Source organism: Ambystoma mexicanum, chromosome 2q (assembly GCF_040938575.1).
Source record: "Ambystoma mexicanum isolate Mex_15411 chromosome 2q, UKY_AmexF1_1, whole genome shotgun sequence".
NCBI classification, from domain to species: domain Eukaryota; kingdom Metazoa; phylum Chordata; class Amphibia; order Caudata; family Ambystomatidae; genus Ambystoma; species Ambystoma mexicanum.
Genome location: NC_090924.1, coordinates 217,300,803 through 217,328,052, shown reverse-complemented (window position 1 = coordinate 217,328,052; position 27,250 = coordinate 217,300,803). Strand labels below are relative to the sequence as shown.

At 49.1% G+C, this 27,250-nt stretch overlaps 1 protein-coding gene across 3 annotated transcripts in view; it reads right to left on the bottom strand.

Annotated features, from left to right (window-relative positions):
- VPS35L (VPS35 endosomal protein sorting factor like) overlaps nucleotides 1-26,553 on the bottom strand; it is a 1,734,364-nt gene extending 1,707,811 nt beyond the window's left edge. For all 3 annotated transcript variants that reach the window (XM_069647157.1, XM_069647156.1, XM_069647158.1), the window contains exon 1: nucleotides 26,427-26,553. In XM_069647157.1, the coding sequence (XP_069503258.1) occupies nucleotides 26,427-26,455 (29 nt within the window). In that variant the 5' untranslated portion in view covers nucleotides 26,456-26,553. The remainder of the gene's footprint in view (nucleotides 1-26,426) is intronic.
- Nucleotides 26,554-27,250: the final 697 nt, after the last annotated feature.

Here is a 27,250-nt window from a genome sequence, read left to right as displayed (position 1 = left end):
ATAGTTTTTGTCATCACTTAATATACTTTCGAAAAATTTAACAGGATCCAATTGATAGTGCATAGTTGTGTACAAATCGACCCAGTCATTTAGTTCTAACTGCCACTAGCACTGGGCAATTCAAAAGGATATGCTCTCTATTCTGTGTAACTTCCTCATTTTGACAGAGGAGGCAACCCTTACTCATTTCCCCACCAAAGATCTGATACGGCAGATTTCCCCTGTGTGGAGCAAACTTAGCCTAGATCTTAGAAATTGACCTGGGCAGTATCCATTTTGGCATTTTTTCAAGTATTTAGGAATAGATCCCAAAGTTTTTTCTAAAGATGAATGATTCGTGTACAGACTTCACTCCCTCAACTTTGGGATCGTGTTGATCCAGTGCTGCCTAAGCATAATCTTTTTTGTCACGCAAGGCTGTTCAATTCATTAACTGACAATTCTGCTCTTATTAGAACTTCACAATAATTGTTTCTTGGTGAGTAAGAAATGGTGTACTGTGTTTATGTGGATAACTCTGGGGACAAGTGACTGTTCATGCCTGGCTGGTAGTAAAATGTTTACCCCTGAAAAACGTTTTTCTCTGTAGAATGTCATATTTTGCCCACATCCTATATAAAGCATTCCTTTTTCAAACAAACAATAAGGAGTCTTTAAGCCTCGAAAGTGCATTTACAGAGACCACAGGCCATTATTCATCCTACACAATTAATTACATTCAGGTATTTGTAGTCTTCCATTCAAGGTGGGGGGGCTATAACCCTACGATCGCCCTCCTTTTTGCTTAACCTATTTTTCTAAGGATTTATAGATTTGGGTAAGTGTTTTATTATAATTTGGGTACTTTTAGATCAGTATTATTGAAAGCCAACCATGGGGATGAGGAGGATAAAGGAAGTGGGGGCAAGGGTATCATGGTAGTTAACCAAGTGTGGGGATGTGGGAAGAGAGGTTGCTGGCTTGGAGACAGAAGTGATTATTTATTGTCCCAGCTCTGTGCTGATTTTGTAAACATTTGAAAACCTGTGAAATCAAAGACCTCCCTGTTAAATAGGCTCTGCTCTGGTGACATAGTAAGACAATCTTGCGTTAGAGGTACTTCATTCAGTCTGCTGTAAATTCAAGCCCTATCAGGTCCTTGGAATCTGCAGTCACAACAGGAGACATTATTAAAGTAAAGCTCAACTTATGGTTTTTTCCAAACTTCTTTTTATTAGGTTTTTGGTTACTGAAAAACATAAAATTAAACAAACGAATACCACTTAAATACGTTATGTCTCCCTCCTCCCCCTTCCCGGGCAGTCTTCCTTCGATGATGCTTCACACTATCCCCAGTATACAAAGTCTGTGGGGCAGTACGCTTCTCTGAAATCGTTGTGTAGGAAGTCCAGCACTGTTTCCCATTCTGTGGTGAATTTGGCTTTTCTCCCCTGCATGGAGTATGTCATCCACTCCAGGGACAAGAAGTTCCACACTTTGGCTAACTTGTCCTGCTCTACCGGGGGGGGGTCTTTTCTTTGTATTTCCATCTTTGCGCTATGACTAGCAGGGCTGCCATAGATAGGATCACATATGCTTTCCGCTGGTGTTTGTTAGGGAGAATTCTCTCTTTAGGCTGAATTTCCTAACCTAGTGAGTCCCCCCCAGCAGCTTTGCTGGATTTCTGGAGTTGGCTTTTTTCCTCCTGCCAAGAGTGAGACTCTTTTTCTCCCACTCTTGGACATGTTTATGGTGTTCCTTTGACTGTTAATGTGTTTTATGGGCTATGGGGTCCTTTACTCCATAGGGTCTCATGTGTTTTTCTTATGTGTGTTACCCAGCACCCTCCGTGCAGTAACACAGGGGTGTCATAGTGACCCCCCACCATAGACTCCATACCCTGGGACTGACTACTGTCTCCCAGGGCATGTAAAGTCACCATTGGCTTTACTAGTCCCAAATTATTAACAGAAACCAGTACAAACCATCATATTGTGGACGTACTGGTCGGGGCAATTCGATTGCCCCGGGGTCTGTTAGTCGAGGGGGCACGTCTCCGTCCCCCCTGATCGAGTTTTGGCTGGTGGCAGTGGAAACTACTTTTTATATTCGACCGCAAATATTTTCCTATGGGATTTTCCCATTGTTCGAGGCTACCAACTTTAATTATTTAATTCTCATAGCCTCGAACATACCGCCGGTTTATTTATTTAATATTAATTCGCCGGTTGGTATTTTTTGCCAGGACTCGATTCTAAAATGGCATCTGTGTTCTCTTCTGTGACTCAACCCAAGTCGAGCCGTTTGTTCCACTTTTTGGCGGGCTTCTCCACAGAATCCTCCAAAAGTGGTGCCACTCTGTCTGGGTACCACAGGGGGCGTGGGAGGGGGTTTACCTTGGTAACTCAAGTCGCACTCTTGTGTGATTGGCCCAAGTGGTGGCATGTTTGATTGACAGCTAGGCTGAGTGAATGGGGGTATGCTGCATAAAAGCAGGGCTTTGGGGACTGGAACTTCGGAAGTCGCCACAGGACCTGAGAATCTGACGAGGGAGAAGCTGAGCCGACCTACCACGACGACACCACCGGTGGAGCCCTGTGGAACCGACTCACCACTTCCCGACGACAGAGAAGATCTCCCGGCTGGAGAGGCTTCTTCCCCTGACTGGTGGGCACAACCAGTTTTACCTTCCTTCTTTGCACCCCAGACCGGTTTGTGGTCGAACTGCCCATGCCAAGCACCCCGGCGGCCGGATAGCCACTCACCAGTGAACCGCGAATCAACGGACCGCTCCTTGTACCTGAGAAACTCTGCGGCTGGTTTCTTCCCTGGCTGTGCAACGGACTCCTGTCTTCCTCCCCGGCGAGATCTTCTCTTCCCCCGGACGAAGCACCGACTTGCATCCGCTGCCAGGAACAACTGCCCCCGCTGGAGTATTCTCACCACTTTAAGGTACTGTGTCCGCAAGGCCTCTCTTACTAAAGATTGCTACAAGGTAATAATAACTCCTTAACCTTCTGGACTGGGCTGGCCGCCTTGACCCTCTAACTGGTCCCTTTCTTTGGTCCAACTCCTTTTTTTGAACCGTTACAAGACTTTTGTGCACTGCAACCGTGTGACCTTGGACACATTTCGTTTGATCCTCTGAAAGTGGATCCGGCCTATTGAACTCTAACTTCACGTTTTTACTTTGCCTTCCTCTCTTGTTATGTTCTTGTAAAAGTGTTGGGATCTGTTTCAGCTTGTTCTCTGCTTTTCTCTCCCTTTTAAAAAACGAACTATTAGAGTGCCATCTACGTTAAGCGCTCACCGCTGTCTGAAAATAAGTGGGGCTTTACTTAAGACTTGTCTAATATTCTTTTAAGGGAGTGTATATCTTTTAGTGACCGTGTTTTTGAATTGCTTACTATTAGTGCCTGTGTGTTTTTCTAGATGTGGTTTTTAAATAAATAATTATATCTCTTTTACACCAAGCCCTGGTCAGCGTTTACTTGTTCTATTGTGTTCTCTTGACCTATTGTGAATACGCTGTATACTGCCTAACTCTTCTTGAGGGAAGTCTGACTGCTCAGCCACAGCTACCAAGTGAATCTGTGTGGTACAGACTGCTACCAAGTGGGTTTACTGCCAAACACCTGTAGTCTTAAATCTTTTGCAGTGGTCCCTAAGGGAACTGCACAGGTTTCTGCCTAACAGTGTTTCTCCCAAGATCTGTCGATTTTTCCACCTATACATAATAAGCCTTCCTTGGGGCCTCTGTGCTCATGTCCCCTGAATACCGTTTGCATGCATTTATTAATTGTTTCCCAGTATTCCCTTAGTTTCGGGCAGCCAAACCAGATATGGAGCCAGTCTCCCCTCGCGCCGCATTCCCGCCAGCACCCCTGGGTTCTCGTGGGGTATATCTGTTGCAGTTGTGATGGGGTGTAGTGCCAGTGGAATATTGTCTTGTACCAGAATTCCCTTAACTGGATAGCTTGGATGAGTTTGGGGATGTGTTTCCATAGTTGTTCCCTGTCCTCCTTTGGGATAGATTCCCTCAGTGTGTCTCCCCATTTGGCCATGTATTTTGGGTTCGCTTTCAGGTCAGCTGCTTGCCCAGGTTTGTACATGTTGGAGATTAGGTGTTTGTCCCCTGAGTCTGTGGTTATGTACTTCTCAAAGGGTTTGAGCGGCTTCTCGTATGGTTGGGTTTATTAGCCAATGGCCGAGCTGGTGGTATTGCATCCTGTCGTTTTCTGTTAGGACGAGCTCTGCTTTGCATTGAGTGAAAGGTTTAATATCTGTTCCTTGGAACATGTCTCTAATTTTCATGCACCCCGCCTCTTTCCATTTCTTGAAGGCCCCCTTCTCCAACCCTGGCAAAAACTGGGGATTGCTGAATGGTGTTTTGTAGGGGAGGGGAAGGAGGTTATCCGCCTGCATCTGGTTAAGGTACCCCAATTGTTCCCGACCAATTTTGTTATTTCGGATCTATGCATATTACGTGAACGGTCAGTGTTGTGTAGCCAGAGTACCTCGCCCAGGGGGCTTCCACCACTGCTCTGTTCATTTGTATCCATCTCTTTTTGGATTTGGTAGCGAACCATTCTTTGCTCACCCATATCTGGGCGGGCCAGTAGTACATGCGGAAGTCTGGTAGGCCTAGCCCGCCACTATTAATTGGGGCCATTAGGGCTTTCAACGCCATGGAAGTTTTTTTTGTTCCAGATGTATGGAGTTATTAGTTTATGCAGTGATCTGAAAAATGCATCCGGGACTGTAATCGGCAGTGCTTGGAATACGTGTAGCAGCCTGGGGAGGATTATCATTTTAAGAGCATTCATCCGGCCGAGCCAGGACACAGAGGGGACACCGCTGTTTTAGTTGTTACTTGATGTGTGTCAGAGGGGGCTGTTAGTTCACCATATTTAGACCGTGGAGTGACTGTTTGATCGTGACTCCCAGAAGCCTAATGCCACCCTGTACCCACCGGAATTGTGAGGCATTTTGGCTCTTGTGGAGTTTCTCACCTGACATTGTGAGAATAAGTATTTTGGATTTTGTTACGTTTACTTTTAGGCGTGCTACTCTCCCGAATCTCTATTTCTCGTACAACTTCTTTGAGGGAAGCCTCTGGGTCTGTGAGGGTAGGGAGCAGATCATCTGCATATGCCATGATCGTGTGTTCTGCCCTCCCGAAAGGGATTCCCTGAATCAGCTGAGATGCCTGTAGCGTGGTGAGGAAGGGTTCTAGGTGTATAGCGTATAGTAGAGGGGAAAGAGGGCAGCCTTGTTTGGTTCCTCTTTCTAGCTTTATTGGGTTTGAGAGATCGCTATTGATTTGGAGTCAGCGCGTGGGGTCTCAGTAGTTTGCTCGGACCATGTTTATGAATCCCGGTCCGAAACCCATCTTCTCCCGAGTGCTAAATAGGAAGAACCACTTAACCCTGTGAACACTTTCTTGGCATCTAGCGATAGGAGAACTGTAGGGTCTTTTTTCAGTTGGATCTTCTCTATGATATGGCAGACACCCGGATGTTGTCATGGGTCTATCTCTGTTGGATGAAGCCGGACTGATCTGGGTGAATCAGATGTGGGAGATGGGGTTCTAGTCTGTTAGCTAGGATGTTGGTGAATATTTTGGCCTCTACATTTATCAGCGCGATGGGCCTAGATGATCCACATTGTGTCAGGTCTTTGTCGGGTTTGGGAAATATTTTTTTTTTGGCCTCTTCCATCGTAGGGGTAATGCGACTCGACTGGATGAAGGAAGAGAGTCGCCAGCATGGGCACCAGCAGGTGTTGGAATGTTTTGCCAATCGGGTACCCGTCCAGTCCCGGGGCTTTTTTTGGGGGGCAGGAGCTTTATTTAGTTATTTATTGGTCATTTGTTAGGCGCTCATACAATTAGCAAAACTGTTTCAAAGCACCCACAGGGCGACAGGGTAGGGACAGGGGAGGTAGACAATGAATTACATCAAAGATAAATAATTGAGTTAATATTACAACAAATAGCAAGATTAACGGAGGGGCGACAAACCTGCTATGCCTTCTGAGTGTTCAGAACGTGCAAGTGCAGGGGGGAGGTGAGGGGTAAGGGATAGGTGCTGTGGTGCTTGAGGAGAAACGCTTGGGGTGAAGTGTTAAGAGGAGATGAACGTAAGTGCAACCTCCTGTGGGGAGGGTGATTCAAGTAAGTGCAGTAAATAAACAGTGGCCGGCATGAGAGATGTGGGAGGTCAGGGCACCAAGGATACATAAGTGCCCTGCACATCAGTCACGCTACTGTTTGATTAGCAGGGAAGAGAGGAGAAGGAAGAAGAGGTAAAGAGATAGGTAATGAGGCTTTTCCGGAACTTAAGTAGGTCCTGCTCAACATGCATAGGAAGAGGGAGGTGGTTCCAAAGGAGGGAGCTCGCTGAGGAAAGTGATTGACCACCAGCTCTCTTGTTTCGCAAACCGCTTCACACGCAGGTGCCAGAGGAATGCAGGAGTCTAGAGGGGGAGTATTTAGTCAGGAAGCATTTAAGATAGAGTGGTCCCCAGCCCCAGATAGCCTTGTGGATGATACAGAGGGATTTGAATTTAATCCGTGCCGAGACTGGGAACCAGTGAAGGCGTTGTAGGGCAGGAGAGATGCAGTCCCTGGGCTTGAGGTCAAGGATAAGTCTTGCTGCCCTATTCTGGGTAAGCTGGAGGGGCCACAGGGTGAACGCAGGAAGATTAAGGAGGAGGCTATTGCTATAGTCTAGCCTGGAGAGAACAAGAGCATGGGTAACATTAAGTCTCTGGGGGAAGGTAAGGAAGGGTAGAGTTCCTTTGAGAAGTAAGAGCTGAAAGTGAGACTTCTTGACAATGTCCTGAAAATGAGGGATGACTGAGAAGGAGGGATCGAAGATGACTTTGAGGTTCCTGGCTATAGAAGAGGGGGCATCGGGGGAGCCCATGGAGGAAGGCCAGTGTGAGAGGATGACATAGGGTGTACAGGACCCAATAGGGAGAATCTCTGTTTTGCTGGCATTGAGGCAGAGGTCATTAGCAGTGCACCAGGCCTGGATGGCAGAGAGGCAGACAGGGATGAAGGAAGGTGCAAGGGGATCAGTGGGAAGTTTAAAGAAGAGTTGAGTATTGTCAGCATAGAACTTGCAGTTGGGGAAGAAGGAGAAAATGAGGCGTGCCAGCAGAGAAAGGTATATGTTAAAGGGCCAGGGCGAGAGAATGGAGCCCTGGGGTGACGCCACAGGTGGAGGAGGAAGTAGGGGAGGGGAAAGGGCACAGAATGGTGTTGTAGGAAAGGTCAGTGAGGAAGGAGGTGAGCCAGTCCAGTGCCAGATCTAAGATACCAAGGGTATCATGGAGCCTTTTTATGAGGATGGAATGGTTACTGCGTCAAATGCCGAACAGAGATCAAGGAGGATGAGGACAGAAGGGGAGTGGAGTCAAGGGATGCAAGCAGTTCTTCACAGGTGTTCAGAAGAGCAGTTTTCGTGCCTCTGGATGCTCGGAATCCAGACTGGTGGTTGTGTAGACCGCCAACAATTTCGGTATGAGAGTCATGTTAGGGGAGAGCCAACTTCTCGAGTAATTTCCCCAGGAAGGGGGTGATGGAAATGGGTTAGTAGTTGGCTGCGCAGGCAGGGTTTGCAGATGGTTTTTTAAGGAGGTGGCGCACAAGGGAGTGCTTGAGGGAGGATGGAAAATAACCTTTAGCAAAGGAGTGGTTGCAGAGATCAGCAAGAGCAGGGGCGAGAGAGAGGTTGTCCTTGATGGTTCTGGAAGAGCAAGGGTCAACCAGTTTGGAAGAGACCTTCATGGAGTTGACAACTCGGGTGACTTCTTCAGAGGAGAAGAAGGAGGGTGGGTGGTAGGAGGGAGAGAAGGGAGGGTTGATTCAGAAGAGTGCGCAACAAGGTTGTTCAGTAGGTCTTGGGTTTTGGAAGTGAAGTGAGAGGCGAGTGAATTGTATAGGGCCTGTGAAGGAGTAGAGACAGAAGACACTGCGGACGGGTTGGCAAGTTCCCTGCAGATTTTGAAGTTCAGCCATGTTGTTGGAGGCATTGGATACTCGTGCCTGAATGTGAGCTCTTCCTTTGGCACGGATGGAGAGTCTGTAGTGTCTCTGGGTCAGGCGGCTGGCCAGGTTGTCAGAGGGTGCACCTGAGGTTTGCCACTTCTTTTCTGCAGCCCTGCACCTAAGTTTTTGGTCTGCAAGTTCGGAGTTGTATCAGGTGTTACGCTTGGAGGCAGGTTTCAGGCGGATCCTCATGACTGGGGCAAGAATGTCAAGTGTGTTGGTAATGGACAGATAGAGGTTGCCGAGTGCAGAATCAGTGGTAGAGTCTGTGTTGGGTGGGTGTGGGGGAATGAAGGCGGAGAAGGCAGCAGCTGACACTCGTTTCATCGGACGGATGTTCATGAACGAGGCTGGCAAAGCTTTATGAGGAGTTGTCACAGGGGCATATGGACCCAGATGGGTGGAGAGGAGAGAGTGGTCACACCAGGGGAGAGGAGAGAGTGAGGTGGGAGTGGATGATGGCGTCTAGTTTGTGTCCAGCAGAATGGGTAGGGCCAGAGGGAAGAATGGAGCGGGATAGGGAGGAGCAGAGGTCAGTGAAGAGGGTGGTTGCTGTGCTAGGGGAGTCTAGGTGGAAGTTGAAGTCACCTAGCAGAAGCAGGTTGGAGGTGGTAGAGAGTAGGGAGGAACAGAAGTCTGCCCACTCAGAAAGGAAGAGAGGAAAAGTGCCTGGGGGCTGGTAGATGGTAGCAATGGTGAAGGTGGTGGAAGGAGAGATGACCAATTTGCAAACTAGGCTCTCTAAGGATGAATAAGGCTGAGTGGGCAGAATGGAAAAAGGAATCAACTCTGGGAAGATTAAGGCAACCCCTCCGCCAGCACAGTGGGGTCGAGGTTTTGAGGTGATCTTAAAGCCTCCAGGTAGGAGTGAATCAAAGGACGTAACTGAGCTGGCATTGAACCAGGTTTCAGTAAGGGTAGGAATGTCCAGTTCAGTGTCTTCAAGGAGAAGGAAGATATCAGCAGCGTGTTTGATGGCAGAGCGAGAGTTGAGGGTCACCAGGTGGAGACAATCGCTGCCTTTGAAGGTTTTTTGAGGCGGAGTGTAGGGGCGTGGGGCTTCCGTCCGAGGTAGTGGGGCAGAGGGGACAGAAGGGGGGCGCAGGGGAAGGAAGGAAATTGATCAGAGATGGCAGGATCTGGTCAAAGATAAGAAGGTTGGCCCGAGGGCCTTGAACCTGGACTGTGCCTGTGAGGTAGACATTGATGCAGAATCAGGATGAGAAGAAGCCCACAAGGAGGACTTCCCACTTTGTGCCGCCATTAATGGATGTGGAAGGGTAAGGAGGGAGAGTGGCAGTGAGGGGAGAGGTCCATAGGTCAGTAAATGGGACAAAAAAAGAAGGATGTCAGTGAAGATTTCTCTTGAGGATGCACTGACATAGGTGTCTGCAATTGGGAGGCCAGGGTTTGCAGCAAGGATGTCTTTTATATGCTTTTTCAGTCCAGATGGTTATAGGTCAAAGGATCGAAAAAAAAGGGTCGAATGACAAAAGAGTCGAGTCAATTCAACCGAAAAAAGGATAGAATTTTTTTTTGTGGGGTAAAAAAACCCTTTTAAAGCTACACTAAAGCAAAAAAATATATATTTTAAAAGATTTTTTTCAATCCTTTGGTTTTCGGTCGAATGCACTCAACCCTTTTGCATTCGACCCTTTTGCTTTCGACCCTTTAACTGGACACCAGTCCAGATTATTTGAGAGAGGGAGTATAGGTGATGGTGTAGCAGTTGGAGAAGATTGGGGGATGGACAGTGCCATCTCTGATCGAGAGGAGGAAGTGAGAGGCAGAAGACAGGGAGAGAGGGGGTGAGGGTGTGAGTGCTGCAATGCAAGTTCTGAACCAGATACAGAGTTGGCCAAGTTGGTGTTAGAGTACAAACAAAACAGTGCTGGATGAAGGCACACCTAAATTCGAATGTTTACACTAACAGAACAAAACAGTGCTGGATGCACACCTAAAAGCGAATTTTACACTAAACTGACAATTCAATGCTGGATGAAGGCACAACTAAATGCGAATTTTACACTAAACAGACAAATGCATTCTGGAAGGCACACCTTGAATTTTTACAGTAACAGAACAAAACAGTTCTCGACGACACAGGAATTGCAGCACAGCAATACAGAGTTGGGGTCAGTGGAAGTGAAACTCAGGGAGTGAGAGCAGAGCGAAGTTAGACTGTCGTACAGGGGAAAACTGAATGTGAATGATCGGAGAGGCAGAGAAAGTGAGTCAAGAAGAGACAAAGCAGCCACCAAGCAACAGTCAGTACTCACTTGATGGCAAGAGGGGGGATGTCACAGTCCAGGCCTGTATGGATGGAGTATTTAATATGATAGAACATATTGGACTGTGGATGTAGGAAAGTGGGCCCCGCAAGTTCGGCCAGGCACTGACAGGGACAGACAGGACCTTCGATGAAAAGGGCCGGCTTCCGCCTCCCGGTTGCTGTGATTGGTTAAAGAGAACCAAGCCAGCCAATGGGAGGGGAGCAGGCTCAAGCCACAGGGTGCTTGCTGAGGCCACGGTGCAGGCGGCCATCTTAAGAGGGACAGAAAGTGAAGGTAGCGCAGTCCAAAAGTTTAAAATTTCCAAAAATAAAAAAAGGTACCTTGCACAAGTTGCATTCAAATGCTGGTGGAATTCTGGTATCTTCGAGGATGTAATGTGAATAACCTTGCTGAGGTGTGCCGCATCAGAAAAAAGCACGAAGACTTACCGCAACAAGGCATATGTTGCTCAGGGCAGCAAGAGAATGCAGGGCTGCCGGAGCACGGATGTCAGCTGGTCTTCACACTGCAGATGTTACTTTTGCTTGCGTGACTTCCTCTAGTGTGATCTCGGCGTCTAGGGCTATGCTATCTTCCGGGGAGATTTTGGGAGGGGGAGTGGCCCCAGACAGGCTTGTTGATGCATTTCTTGTGGCTTGTCTGATTTATATAGCTCAGTGTAGAAGTTGGCAAATTTGTTCGTGATCTCAGGAGTGGACTAGACCCGGACTCCCTGTGGGTCTACTATCCCCTGTGTTACTTGTGATGCAGCTTTTCGCTTCAGTTGTCTCGCTAGGAGCCTATTTGCTTTATTTGCCTGGATGTAATATCTCTGCTTCAGCGCTAAGAGGCCCTACTCTGCCTTCTCCGTCTGGAGAAGATTTAGCTGTCCCCTCGTGTTTTGGAATGCTTTCCGCAGTTTCCGACTAGTGTCGTGGACCATTTTCCCCATTATGTCCTGTAGTTCGTTTTTCGAGTTCCGTTTCCTGTGCTCTCTGTAGTCTGAGTTGCCGTGTTCGGAGTGCCATCAGTTCCCCCCGGAGTAATGCCTTGAAGGCACCCCAAACACCCTGTACTCTTTGATTTTGCCCTCTACTTCTCCCCTCAGTATTGCGTCTGTTAGTACCGCCCTCGGGAAGCCCCAGCTCAAAAGACCCTGTTTGCGTTGCTTGATATTACACGTTATGGTTAAGGGGGCATGGTCCGAGAGGGCTATAGGGTGGAGGTCCATCTGGGTGACCTTGCCCAGAAGTGTGGTTGAGGCCCAGATGTAGTCTATGCGGGAGAAGGAGGGGTGTACATGTGAGTAGAAGGTATAACCCGATTCCGACCCTTTTGTTCCTATCCATGTATCCTGAAGAGCCAGGTTTTCTGTTTTGTTTTAAGGGCCAATGACTGGGCATGTTGTTGCATGTGTTTTGCGCTCCGATCTCTCTGGCGGCCCCAGGCTATGTTGAAGTCCCCCCTTACCAGGATCTCCCCCTGGCTGAAGGTTTCTAGCTCTGAGAGAGTCGCCCTCAGGAACCTGCCTTGCCCCTTTTTGGGGGCATAGATTGTTGCTAGTGTCAGGGTGTATGCATCTATGCCAAGCGCGGTGAATAGGAATCTCCCCTCTTCGTCGGCCTTCGTGGAGATTATCTGAGCTGCCAGCCCTTGCTGGACTGCTAGGAGTACTCCTGCTGCCTTGCCCTGGTGTTTGCTTGTAGCATCTGCTTTTTTATGCAAGTTTCTTGAAGTGTCACTATGTCTGGAGTGTGGTGTGTGAGCAGCCTTTCAGCTTCTTCCTCTTCACCGGGGAGTTCAGCCCTCTTATATTAAGTGATAGAAGCTTGAACTTTACATCGTGTGTACTTGCATTGCCTCCCTGAGACAGCCCCGAGGTGAACTAACTTGGCAGTTCGACCTCAACTTCAGCCTGCTGGTAACTTGCCCCTTCCCTGCCCACCCTCAACTTTCCCCAACCTGCCCACTCTGGGGCCCAGTGTGCGGGAGATAGAGTCGAAATGGCCAGGACCAACTTGAAGGGCTTCCTGACGCCCCGATTGCGATTCCAAGTCTTGGCTAGCCGCAGCCTCTGTCCCTGGATGCATGTGGGTTGGGCTGTTTGTTTGGTTATGGGGGGTCCCCAGTTCATGGTTGGGTTGCGACGTCCATATCGCCTTTGTTTTTGGGGAAGTTCGGGTGTTGAGGACCCCCCACAAAGGGGTGAGGGGTCACCTACGCTGTGATTGAACTTGTGACCTTCCCATTGCTTGGGGCATTGGGAGAGCTGTGGTGACTCCTCAGTAAAGGACGGTTCTTCCTCTATGTGTAGGAGTTGTAAGCCTTCCTCCCTTCCTGCGTTGGTGTCCTTCCCATAAAAAGAGTAGCCCGAAGTGAAACGTCCATTTATATTTGATTTGCTTGGCCTGGAGGGTTAACTGCGCCAAGTCTTGGTATAGGTGGATTTCAGCTCTGTTGAATGTTATGGGTTCTGCTTGGCGGGCTGCACGGAGTATGGCTTCTTTCTGGGGATATCGTGCCAGTGTGGCTACCACAGCCCTTGCTTGCGCCCCTGCTTCCTGTCATTTGGGGCCCGTCCTGTGGATTCTGTCAATAGGGACTCCCCTTCTTCCTTCTGTGCCCAGGAGGTCTGCAAATATTTGTGTGGCCGTAGATTTGAGGTCTGCATCTCCTATAGCTTCCGGGAGGCTTTGGATGCAGATGTATAACTTGCGGGACCCGTTTTCCAGGTCCTCACATTGCAGTTTCATATTTTGGGTTACCCTGGCCAGTTCCTCCAGCGCCACATCCGTTGCGCTTGTGTCCTCGACTACTTCCTGCAGGGCTCGCTCCGTGGTGTCTGTCCTCTCTTCCAGGGCTGTTATGTCTTTCCGGATGTCCGAGATCAATTGTTTCATTTCCCCCATGAATGATGCGAATTGTGTTTGGAACGTGGTAGTGAACATGTCTAGAAATTCTTGAAAGTAGGCCTCAATGTCAGCTTTTGAGGTGGCCATTTTGAGGGGGGGACTCTGCATCACTCTATGGAATGCTCGGGAGCCCTTGTGTTTTTCGTGGTTGTCTGAGGTTTTCAGGTTTCTTGCACAGCAGAGTTGGATGGGGCTGTCACAGCCTGCTGTCATTGACGCTCGCTTCCTGGTGGTGCTTTTTCCTTTATTTCCTGGCATCGGATTTGCCCTGTGTGTTAGGCTTTCACTGGTTTAGTTCCTTAGCCCAATGGGGTCTATCTTGTGGTGTGCTGGGTTTTGAGCCTACCCAGACTATTGATTGGGTCTTGAGTGAGGTCTGGCCCCAGAAGTGTTCGTCCCGGAGTGGGGATTGTGGTCCCGTCCCGTTCGAGTTGTCTCCTGCATGTTTCCCCATCCGAGGAATGCTGCGTGGGTTGATGCTGAGGTGGGGGGCGCCAGCCAAAGATTGCCCAATGGTGATGGTCCTGGGGAGCACCGGCACAGACACACGTTCCCGGGTGCTGCCCTGAATGAGCTGTGTGCCCACGCTGAGGGTGCGTGGGGGAAATCACTTGGCCCTCCAATACAGAATCCTGGGGGCTCATGACTGTTGCACCTGCCCCGTGGTTCCTCCAAGAGCGGCGGGGGCTCCGTGTTGAGACCGCTGTGGGCTGCGTGGCTTGCAGCGCTGTGCCTGAGGGGTGTGCTGGCTGGTGCCACAAGTCTCCCCGAGCCCCAGCGCTGTGTCGCGTTGCTGCGCGGGAGGGGGGCACCCGCAGCCCAGCACAAGGCTGGTGTGCCCAAGTTGTGTTGGGCTGGGGGGGGGGGGCGCCTGTTCTGTGCTGCTGCCAGGGAGGGTTGGGGGGTGGCTCTCCTGTTGCGCTCCACTACTTTCCCGCCAGGCCAAGCGGAGCACCGGTGGTGGTGCAGTATCCTTAGTAGTTGGGTCCATACCGATCTGTGAGGGTTGCTGTACAGCCCAGCAAGGGGGTGTACCTGGGTCGGGTCCCCCAGTCTTCTCCTGCAAGATGCCTTATACCGCTACCGTGTGCGGGGTGGGGGGGTTGGCCGCTTTCACCTCAGGTGCTATGCGTACTACTGGGCGTGGCTGGGGGCGGACCATTCCCGTTTGGTGCGTCTCCTGGTGCCTGACTCTCCCCTGCTCGTCGCCGTAGCCCCCTGTTCCATTTGCGTTCCTTGCCTGCTTGACTGGGCGAAACGGATCCCCGCTTTTGGTGCCCTGCTGTGTTGTTAAGCCTCTTGGGGGACGGAACTGCTTTGCACACTTCCTCACCGTCTGCCCCCCATCTTGGAATCCCGACTTATGTTTTAACAATTTAAAAAAACACTACTTAGCGATCCTTTTCTTTTGACAAGGTAATCCTAAATTCTAGCTTCTGAATTAAAAGCATATTGTTAGTTTGGGCAATCTGGACAAATATAGCACCATAAAAATGAAAGCAATCATTAAATGTCTGCAAAAACAACACTTTAGTCAGCAAGACAAATCACAATTTTTTTGCACTACATTCCAAAGTCAGAAAAGGGACCTGCAGCAAACAATATTTCATCCAACTAAATACAGCTGGGAAGATATGTACAAGTGCCTGAGTTGCAGACTTGTCTCAAATTTCGACTTTGCCACTCCCAGGAAAATCATTTTCTCGCAGTGGGCCTCATGTGCAAAAAATTAGACAGCTCTTTCTACAAGTGATTGTGATTCAGCTTGCACTGCGCACTACTCCAAAAAAGTCTTGATCATGGTATTGTCCCATGTATAAATTATAAGATTGACAATTCATATATTTGACATCACAAAGTTTATTTGTCTCATAGCTCACTCATTACCACTTATTTTAATGTAACCAGCCCACCAGATGAGGTGTGTATTGGTTCCTTTTTACGCACAGAAACCTTGTCAATATGGGTGTTTTAATTATTCCTTGCGTACAGCTTACACAGGCAATTTACAGCGGCACCCCCATAAATAATGGAGTTCACTAGCGACAGCCCGGCCAGCAGCAGCTTACAAATCCATTATTTACTTTAGCAATCAATGCAGTTCAACTGGAATGAGTCCTGCTCTGTTTAATTTTTAAACACTCTCCTCTGTTAATAATTCCATCAAGATAATACTTTGAGTAATGTGAAAGAGAATTTGTGTTTTGTTTACTTTGTTCAACTGCCTGCATTTTGTACGTTACAGTGTTATTAAAGCATTTTGAATCTAACATGCTTTTCACATTGCTTTAGGACACATGTAATATTGTGTAAAATGAAAATGGTCTTAAACCAGGGCTGCCTTTTGGCATAATTTTCCTCCGTTTTAATTGGCTTTAATAGAGACAGCGCAGTTGCAGCAGCATGGGTATTTTATATGTTTTCTTTTCATCACAGAAGCACATCAACTGCACTTAATGGCTTGGGGTTCTTGATGTCAACGTTTTCGGAGAGCCTCCCAGCAAGCATTTGTGAGAAGGAAAAGCTTTTGGTGTTCTTTATGAAGATGTGTTTGTTAAGTCTTAAGATTGCCTGTGTTCGGGTGCATGCACATGCATGAAAGGGCACTGTACTTAGTGTGTTGTCTTAGAGAGCAAGGAATAGCTGGGCAGGTGGTCTGAACTTTAGTTTAACTCCATTTCTGACCACCCAGCCACCGCAAGCCAGTATAATGGTTGCAGGTAGAAGCAGTGCTGTATATATTTTCAGTGGCACAGATTGTACCCGTACACCTCAACAGGACTGCTGTGTATTCAGGCAAAATAGCCTAATTTATCAGCAGAGCTGCTATACGCACGGCATGTCACAATGCCAATTATTCATGGCAGGGCTGATTGAATCATGTCCACCTTTCTTAGCAGGACTGCTATATTTTGGGACAGTACCTCAATTCCTTAACAGAGATGCTGTAATGACAAAGCACAAACATATTTTGGCATTTTCTGCAGTGAGCTAAAGTACTGAGCAAGACAGTGGGCCTCATTACGACCCTTGCGGAAATCGGAAAACGATGGCGGAAATGCAATACCGCCATCGAATAGCGCTCGGTGCGACTATGACCCGTCACCGCAAAGTACGAAGCCATTAGCGACACCGTAGTGAACGCCAACGCTAACTGCACCAAGCACGCGCGCGCGCGCCATGCGAAACCGCAAACACCACCATGGCGCAAGGGTACGCCAATTCCGACCCTAGCGGACATGTACCTAACGCCATCAGGCATGGCGTAATGTACCATTCCGCCATGGTGAGAAGTACGGCATCGTGAATCAACCGTAAACGGCCCCACTGAGTGCCTGTACACCGCTCCCGGCCCACAAAGTACAACTCCCCGTAGGTGCAATGAAGTCACAATGCAACCATTGAAATGTACAAGTCACCCATGCATGGCAACGAACAAAAGAAACACAAGAGGGGCCAATGGGAGCTGCAGGGCACAGATGGCACGAATACAGAAGCCATCCCAATGGACATGACCACAGTCCCCCACCAAGAAACGCACGCAAACACAGGCACCTGTGACCAGCAATATTCCGAGAATCACATCATTCCACCAGTCCACCTGGCTGACCGGCATCTGTTACACAAAACCCAATCCCCCGCCCCTGAGCATGACAACATTCAAACTGTCATATTGGCAGCCCCCATCCCTGACCTCACGGGCTTAGTAGGCAAACGCGCCCAGTACAGTACCACGCAACTAAACTCCGAAGCTGGAACCCAATGCAGATCTCCTCACAATACATCGCCCCCCAAATAGGCATATGCCACATCACTTGCAAAGAAAAACGCTACACGGGCCAAATCAGAATAGAAATTTAATGCACATCAAAGTCACCAAGCCCATACAGCCATCAGGCCATGAACTCCAAAACACTAATCACCATTGTGGGCTGCATCCGCAAGAAATGACCAGCCACTACTTGTGTGTCGCCCTGTTCCCTCATGGTACACAGAGCCACATTCACGTACGAAAAGGCAACATGGAAGCGCACAGAACCGCAGGGCCGTCCCAATGGGGAGGCACTAGTCCAGCTGAAAGGCCGAAATGTTGCTCCGAGCCACCAGTACTGCGTAAGGGCATGTGGGCCATTGGCGATCGTCCCATAAGATCGTAATGCTGCTCCACTGATTAACACGAAGCAGCAGGTGTCGGGAGTAAAACCCATCTGCAGGAGTGGCATACAGATGGCAGTGGCAAAAGGGGAGGAGATACCTGTCAACCAAAAGAAAAGAAAAAGAACAGAATGGCCATCAGAACTACATTCCAACAACTCACTTCAATGATCACACGAAATCCACAGCCATATGCATGCTAGCCCTCTCCAAAGGATCATCACCACCCCAAAACCACTTGCGACTCATAACCATCTATATCGAGGTGCAAACACCATCACAAACGAGTGTACCTGTGCATGCGTCTGTCAAAACAGAATCCATCAGATGGGAATGTTAACGTGCATGGACACAAGTGTCTGAGGGCGCGTCGAGACAGGGAGGGCTCAACAAGGCCAGATAGACGATGGTCCCACTATGGCAGCCCTGCATCACATAGCGTAGGGGAGGCGGATAGATCCCAAGAAGCCCTGTACATGGCAAACTCTGTATCAAATCACCTGCCCATGCATCCATTCATCATTCCCTCATCCCGGGATCAAAACGCCTGAATAATTACTCACATAACATTAGAAACATCCATTGAGTCTGTGCGTTATGCAGCCTGCAAAATCCACAGTGCCCCAGCCCGTAATTCCAGTGTTGTGAAGTAACATGTATTTGGGAACGGCCGGCCTCATCGCCCACGTAGCAATTGCGCATCCCAAACTATTCATATCAATCATTGCTTCCTCGCCATGGGCCCTGTCTCAAGGACATTGAACAATAGAACGTTATATTTGCAGTCAGACCTGTGGGCATCTCCTCGCCGCTAGCTGGAAACCGAAAGCGCCGCCCTTCGAATTCCTCATTTGCAACATCACGTCGAAAAGGCATCTGTGGCCGTTTGAAATCACTAATTATTCCATCGAGTGCGGCTGTGTGTGAAAATGGCAACTGCCTTCACCCACAAATGGGACGCCCCGCCCGTCGTTGCAACTCGGTACAGTGATGCATGAGGGCCCACCGTTACTCGAGTACTACGTTCCACTGACCCTTCACAAGTCTGTTCGCGACTGCACAGATAGTATGTGAAACAATGGGACCACAGCAGAATGAACATATCAACCAATCTTACACGGCCATCGGGTACAAATACATGATTGCAATAGCAAGATGCCATTCCCCGATTTGCAGCGTTGTGCGCGGGACGTGCTCGGCCAAAGGGGAGAGCAGTTTGCACAGGTGGAATTAATCACCACAGGTGGAGGCCATACAGCCTGAAAACACATAAATTGCACAGCCAGTCTCCTCCCACAACCACACCGAAATGCTACCGGCAGGACTCGCGATGTTGGCCCTGGGGGACCTGATAGCACTGCAAGTACTCCAACTCCAAGAAGAAGACGAACACCAACTGCAACCGGCCGCACGAAGGAGACGCAGGAGGAGGAGGAGGCCAAGGCAGGGCCAGCAAGGGCCGCCAGCAGAGCCACTACCACCACGCAGGCAGCCCGCAATCCCACGCCTCCGAGCACATCCGTTCAACCTCACTGATGAGCAGATCCACACCCTCTACCGTCTGGACCGGGACACCATAGCCGCCATTGTGGACATGACACAGGCTGACCTTGTCAGCATGATAGATAGCCCAACCGCCATCCCACCCCTACTGAAGGTGGTGTCTGTACTCCACTTCCTGGCCACAGGCACCTACCAGCACACAGTCGGACAGTTGCATGGCATTTCTCAGCCACTGTTCTCACGGACACTATTTCAAGTGCTCGATGCCCTCCTGCAGCACGCAGACGACTACATCTCTCTACCACGCTCGGAGCAGGAAATTACCAACACAAAAGTGGGATTCCATGCACTTGCCAGCATACCGGGTTGCATTGGTGCCATCGACTGCACCCATGTGGAATTGGTCGTCCCACATGCCATGGAGGCCCAGTACCGCAACCGAAAACAATTTCATTCCCTGAATGTACAAATGGTGTGTGACTCCAACAGGATCATTACACATTGTTGTGCCCGATTCCCTGGATCAACCCATGATTCTATGGTCTTGAGGAACTCTACAATACCACGCTACATGGAGCGACACGCAGGGAACAGATCCTGGCTACTCGGTGAGTCTCATTACATGCATGATTATGTGGGGTATGTGATTTGGCAATGACCTGGCAGGAAGGGGGGGGGGGGTGTGCGTACGTAGCAATGGCATTCCACATCATACGTTTCTCGTCCACATACAGGTGATGCTGGATATCCACTGAAGAGATGGCTCCTCACACCAGTCCGGAACCCACGGGACCAGCATGAGGAGGACTACAACCATGCCCACTCACGTACCCGTGTAGTCATTGAACAGGCATTCGGCCTACTGAAGACTCGTTTCCGCTGCCTCAGCAGGTCTGGCGGGGCACTCCTGTACCGCCATGAGAAGGTTGCAAAGATGGTCATGGCATGTGTCATGCTCCACAACATGTGCGTACGTAGAAATGTGCCCATGCCCCCTGACGCAGAACTGCAAGCACCTGATGATGGTCATGATGAGGGTGGGGATGTGGCAGCACCTCATGGAGTCTGCGAGGCACCGGAGGCCCGTGACATTCGTCAGCATCTCATTGATGTATGCTTCTAGCACTCACGCCTGGTGGCTGATACATGGACACGGGACTCGTGGCACTGCGTGTGTCTGGGACATGCACAATATGGACTGTACGCCTATGATGGCCTAGTACACAAAGATCAATGTCCACACATCTCATTGGTTGATCGTGCACTTTTTATGGCATATGTGATGTCATGTTGAACACCCTATCGACCCGCCACCCAAGTGAGCCCAACACACCCCCTCCACCCTCCTACCTCCCCCCCGAACACCAGTGTCCAAAGATGCTCATTGTCAGTGCGCTGTCGCTATTGCAAGCCCCCTCTGCGGGTATCAGGGGCACCCCTGCCTGTGGAGCGCAGGTTCCTTCCAGATCTACGTTGGGGGCTGCCCTGGACGGAACTTGCAACGGATGATGTGTCTGCCTGCTCACGTCCATGCATGTCCCTAAGGGTTTGCGAGAGCTCAGTGAGCACACGGCGCACTGCGGCAAGTTCGGCACATACGTCTTTGGACGTCGCATGCAGTTCCCCCCTCAGGCTCTCGGTGCTTCTCTCCATTTGGACTCTCAGGCTCTCGGTGCTACTCTCCATTTGGACTCTCAGGCTCTCGGTGCTACTCTCCATTTGGACTCTCAGGCTCTCGGTGCTACTCTCCATTTGTGCCCTTAGCGTCTCTGTACCTCTCTCCATTTCTGCCCTAAGTGTCTCAGTTGATGTTTCTATGTCTGCCTTAGTGCCCCCACATTCATCGGCATGGTCCTTGAGGAGTGTGGCCAGTTGCTGCTGTTGTACGATTAACTGGTCGAGGGACTGTTGCCTCTGCTGGGCCATGGCCATTTGCGGGGGTGTCACAGAGGGGCTGTTGTCCTCATGTTGCCTTGCCACAGGGCTTGTGGGGGATGGCCAGTCGTCGTCTTGTGGGTGCCCCTGCGTGGTATCCTCATGTTGTACGGGATGGGACAGACAGGGGGATTGGGACAGGTCATGGATGGATCTGACTTCGACATCCCCGTTTTCTGTGTCCGAGCATGCTGCCATCAATGGGGTGTCACCTATGGTGCTGCTGCCACCAGAGGCAGTGCCTTCTGTGGCATCCATTGGGGGGACCTGTGGTGGTGGTGTTGTGGGCATGCTGGCTGCTGGGGTGCCTGTTGATGTTCCTTCCTCTGTGCTGCCACCTGATTTGTGCTGCTGCCGTGTCTTGATGCGTGCAGCTGAGGTGGAGGGTCTCTGGCCGTTGGTCTTGGCCCTCTTTGCAGGTGTGCTGGTAGGGGTGTCCTGTAGCTCGTCGTTTGGATCGGACCCTGTGGTGGAGTAAAGGAGGGCGAGGGTTAATGATGGGTCTGTGGGAATTGGAATGGCATTGTATCACATGCTTTGGGGTGGTACCTGAGGGTGATTTGGGTCGGGTCCTTGGAGGTGCTTTGATTTGTGTGTGGAGTGAGGGTGCAGTTGTTTGGCAGCCTGCAGTTAGGGTGTGCCTGCTGCACGTGTAGTGCGTGTATTAGGGGTTTTTAATTATTTATGTATTTATTGTGGGTTTTAACGTGCGCTATCAGGCCGATGTGTGTGGACGTTCTCCTGGACATGTGTTTCTGTTGCACTATGTGGACGCATGGTACTTCACATGGATGGACTGTGTGGATTTGGCATTGTTTTATCTGGCCCACCTACCTGAATCTTCGGATGTCTGCACTCCTTTCTCCATCCCTCCGACTCCCTCTATGCTCTCCATTCCGATGGTGGAGGCACAGATTTCTTCCCAGGGGGTCAACTTGATGGGTGATTCAGGACCTCCCCCGGTGGCTGTGGCAATGTTGCGGTTGGCAGAGAGTATGCTGCGGACGCGTATCCGCAGGTCGTCCCATCGCTTGCGGCATTGCTGTGGGGTGCGGTCCCCACCGCACTTACCCGCTGTGCCACCAGAGCCCATATGGTCTTCTTGTTTGCAAGTGCCGTTCTGGTCATTTGCGTGGAGAAGACGACGGCAGCATTCTCCTGGAGGGTCTCTGTTAGCACGGTGAGTTCCTCACGGGAGAAGTGGACCTGCCGCTTGCGGTCGCACGCTTTCTTCGCTACTTTTCCCATTTGTCTTGGTTTCGCTAGGGTGGGTGACGGGTTGGGGTGTGTTTCAGGGTAGTGATTTTAGTGGTTGTGTGGTTTTAGTGGTTTTATAGGTGTACGGCGGGATGTTTCCCGTTCCGGGCCCATGTTTTTACTTCCGTTTCCGTATATTTCCGGTAGGCGCACACTGCGGTGACCGCTAAGAGGGGTGGCGGTATTGCACCTAGGGCGCCGTACGGCGGCGGTGTGGGCCGTTTTGGGGTCATTTCCGCCATCGCGGACTTTGCACTTCCGCCGTGGCGTGGTGCTCGTGCCCGATGGGTCGGAATGGGCCGCACTTTGCTCCTTCGTGCAATGGCGGAAACGCTATTTACGCTGTGGCGCTCCGGTCAGTCACTTTCCGCCAGGGTCGTAATGAGGGCCAGTGTCTGAGTTCTTCCCACCGGTATCACTACAAAATACCGAATCCCATTACTGCAAGGTAGAAAACCTTGCATTGAAAACAACGTATTTCTCCCCAGAAATAGGTGGGGGACTGGGTAGGGGTATTTAATATAGTGGAGGTATGGTCTTCCCCCGCATTAAAAATACAGAACATTTATTGTTTTATATGCAAGATTTTCAACCTCTCAGTAAAAAATGAGTTTTTCACATAGATCCTTCCCACCATCCTCTGGCTAACAGTGTGAGAAGATGGCACTGCAGTCATGTACTTCAATCCCTCTTACTCGGCCATGCACTTTTAAAAAACCTCTGCTTCTCCCATGTCTGATTACTGAGTCGCACTGCCAAAAATGTAGCTCATTTCAAAGCCTCATTATGAATCTCCTAACTCATGTAGGATACTCCAAAGAGGCTGAGGGCTTTTGACAAGCCAGTTGTGTCAGGCAAGTCTCACACAGAAATGTCAGTTCCCTAACCCTGTGTGCATTTCTGAGCCAACAGCCTGTTAAGAAAGGTAGTTCAGTGGGTCAATAACCCTGCTGTAGAGATCATTGTGTAACATGTTAGTTCAAATCCTGTTGATATGTGAGTTAATGAGTCTGCATCAGAGGTATGTGTTTAAGATGCAGTTAACATTAAATTGTAACAGAGCTGATAGCTTCTGACTTATCAAAAAGGACTACTAAATGTTCAGTGATTCAGAACACACACCTCTCATCAGGACTGCTATACCTGTAATGGCTCTGAACAAGCAGATCCAATGAGGGCTGCTATACTTGTAATAGCTCGAAACACACATCTCATCTGGGCCCTTATACTTGTAAGGAAATACATTGCTGGTAAAACATCTGCATTCAAGCAAGTGCTGCATCTGGTAAGACAAACCTCTCACTCTATAATTTCCAGCCTAATGGCCAAAAAAACGTTTGCACACATCTAAAAAGGAGCACCCAGTGGTAAAGATGCACTAGATCTGTAAACGGAGAAGGCATTTTTAGCTTTTTGAATATTTATTGGTGCTATGCCAAAAGACAAAAAGGAGAGCAACTCTGAACCTAAGCAATACAGGAGACCAAAGTGGTGGGGGGTCAGAGAGAACAGAGAATGTATTACACAATCCAAAACAGGAATTCAAGCAACAGGAAGAGGGAGAGCAACGAGCTAAATAAGATAGCAACAAAGAAAGTGAGAAGGGGAACAGAGGTAAATAATAGGACACACACAATAGGAGTGAGGGATTGAAGCAGAGCAAAAGAGATGTATAGAGACAGCAAAATAAGAAAACACTGATCAACAGCAGAGCTGGAAATAGAAAATCCAGACTAGAGAAAGGCAGGCCAATAACATAAGAGGCAGTGCTAGATATATAATCAAAAGGAGTAGCAACCACAATAGAGAAAGTGAAAAAACAGATATAGCCACAGTAATGACATGAGCGAGGAAGAGTATTTATGTCAACCGATACACAAGATACAGGAGGGAAACAGCAATAATAGAATGCAGAGAAGAGAGAGGCAGAGTGACAGAGCAGCAGACCGCAAAACACGGCATAGCAACACTTGAGGGCAAGAGGCAGAGCATCAGAAAGTGAGAGACAGCAGAAACAGAGTAGGAAAGGGAAGGCGAGATGAGGCAAAAACATGGAGTGTCTGTCAAGCAGGTAGTGTCAGGCAGCAACAGTAGGCCCAAGAAACAGAGAAGTGATGCTGGTAGAGCGAGGACTTGATGTATGATGTAACTAGCTGGCATCTGTAGTAGTTCTTAAGAGAGTTTTAGTGTCCAGGTTTAATGAAGATGAATCTGGGCAGTACGCATTGTCAAGTTTATGGACACTAATGTTTTCGAACACAGTTTTCATTTTCCACACAAATTGGATAGTTGTCAGACACTTTTTTACTCTCTTGCCAAGGAGCAAACTCATTTTTACTCTCTTGAAATTGGATTTACGCTCTCATTTAAAAAATTGGGAGCAAAAGACTTTCACGCCAAAATCCTATCTGTAGCACTAAATGTAAAACCCCAACATCCCTCCAAGCATCAACGCCCCATTCTACTACATCATTTTCGATGATGCTACATTTGTCACTGCATATGCAAAGTAGGGGCTCCCACAAATATTTGGATGTAAAGGTCCCTTCTAGGGACGAACTCGAGGAAAAGCGATGTGGGTGTATTTAATCCCATCATTAAGCAATTGGAACATCTTCAACACGCGCCAAACATTTCAGTCAGACCTCACGCACCTACAACTTTGCAGAGATGTTCCATCATAAGCCCCCTCCCATTAAAGGGACTGAAACCTATTGTATTACGAGACTCTTTGAAGTGAGGGAAATATTAAGTTAAAGTAAAACCAAAACATAGGTGTATTTATCATGTTCTGTTTATTTGTTTTATTTTATTGGGCATTTGTAAGGCACCTATACAGAGGTGTTTCCGGGCACAAGACAGGATGGGGGGACATGGGAATCATAAGAATACAACAACAAAGAAACAGTTATATTGGCCTTGTGACAATCCTACCGTGCAAGTGCATGACAAGGTGATAAGTGCAAGGGGGTGGGAGGCGAAGGGGAAGTGCAAGAGTGGGGTACCCGCACGAGTGAGGTGTGAGCAAGTGATGGTCAGGCCATGGCGGCAAGTGCCAGGGGGAAGATGCAGGGGGTGGGGGGGGGGAGGGCAGTGGACCGGAGGACTGGGTTGGGATAGTCCAGGAAAGGGCACCCGAGGGCAAGTGCTGGCAAAGGATGCTGGGAGGGACGGGTGTGGGGTGGTCTGGTCCCTGTATGACTCTGAAGGAACCAGGCCCCAGTCACAGTAACAGGTGGAGAGTTTAGCACCGGAGGGGGAGAGGGAAGAAGGAGAAAAGGAAGGTCTTGAGAGGTTTCTGGAACTTGAGACAATCCGGCTGAAGTCTGAGGGGAGGAGGGAGGCTGTTCCAGATGGGGGCGCCAGCCAAGTAGAGGAATCTACCTCCCACGCGCGTTATAAATGCCGTATCATATCACTCTCTGCTTCAAGAAATGTTTGACCCGCAGAGAGTTGGAGCCAAAAGACCGAAGGATTCTCGCTGGGAGGTATTTCGGGAGGGAACGCTGAATGTAGAGAGGTCCCAAGTCCCAGACAGCCTTGTGGATGATGGAAAGGGTTTTGAATTTGATCCTTGCAGGCAACCGGGAGCCAGTGGAGAGATTTTAGGGCTGGAGAGATGCGGTCCCTGGCCTTGAGGCCAAAGATAAGTCTTGCAGTCCTATTCTGGATTAGTTGGGGGGGGCAAAGGGAGGAAAGAGGAAGGTTGAGGAAGAGGCTATTGCAGTAGTTAAGCCTATAGAGAACCAGGACATTGAACTTCTGGGGGGAAGGTGAGAACAGGTAGAATGCCCCTGAGGCGATCAAGCAGAAAATTGGACTTCTTGACAAGGTCCATGTTTCCAAAATAATCGCAATAGCCAGTTGGAGAACACAATTACCAGTTTACCTCGTTCTCATTGAATGTTTCAAAAACTGATGGGCAATTTGGGGAAGGTTTTAGAACCTTTGCTAGGTGGAGCTACACGAAGACCCCCATGGGGACTGGAGGACTGCTTAGGTAATCTGCGTAAGCCTGTTCAGAGACCAAAGTTACAACAGCGAGAGAAAGCAGACACCGCCGTGGGCGTGACCCACACACACGTAACGAGTGGGTTCATGTTATTTGCATTGGCCATCACCGGCGTAATGACAGGTTTACACACCTAACATGGCCATCACACGCAGCCACGGCCAGATAACGTCTGTGAGCCGCTGTCTAGTGTTTTAAACACAGCATGAACAGTGCCCTGCTACCCATTTAAATGACAACAAAGACACCTTCCCGGATCACTCACGAAACTAAACAATCGGCGGCATGTAATCTCAGAAAGCCATTCAACTAAGCACAAACTGCTCATCAACTCCATCTCTTACCACGGAAAGGAAGACATCTTCTCTGTCATGTGACTGTGTGATGGTGCCACGTGATCTTTCACCAAGTCCCAGCATCCCCCTCGACAACGTCGCGCTTTCTGTCATGACTCATGAGAAGGGTGGGGAAAACGGAACTTACAAAGATAGCGCGCCACTGAAAACGCAAGCGCGAAACTGATTTACGGAGGACCGGTTTGTTTGGCACGAGTTGTAGCACCGCAGGCGGCGAGAGCACAAAGTTCAATGTGCACTGGGCATTGAAAAGTTGAGTCATTGGTCGGCCAGCAGCATCAAACACTCCAGAACTGGTCCCTTGATGACTGCAGCCTAGCTCCATGGATGTGATCGCCACCGTCCCCCTCTCCTCCCCTCTACAGGACCAGGTTGATTTATTTATACAATTGTTTGTCGGATACATGGACCCGGATTATTATATATTTGTCGGATACATGTATCCGACAAATATTGCATAAATAAATATACAGGTATCCAACAAACCTTGCTTGAATAAATAAATACCCCCTATTAACATTCAAACCATCACACACGATGCAGCTTCCCAACTGCTTTCAGAGAGGAGCTGTGCCTGGTGTGGTTCAAGTAAAAGAAAACATTGCTTATGACGAACAGAAATCATCCTGTTTGAATAGTACCCAAGGTGGAGTTCATTTTATAAAATGGGATGCAAATTGTGCATTTTAAAGACTATATACTCATCAACACGGGTCAAAACTATTATCGCATAGTGAAGTAACGCATCGCCAGTGTCATGGAAGTGGTTTAAAGTGGAATTGATGTATAGTTTGGAAAAGAAGCAGCATGAA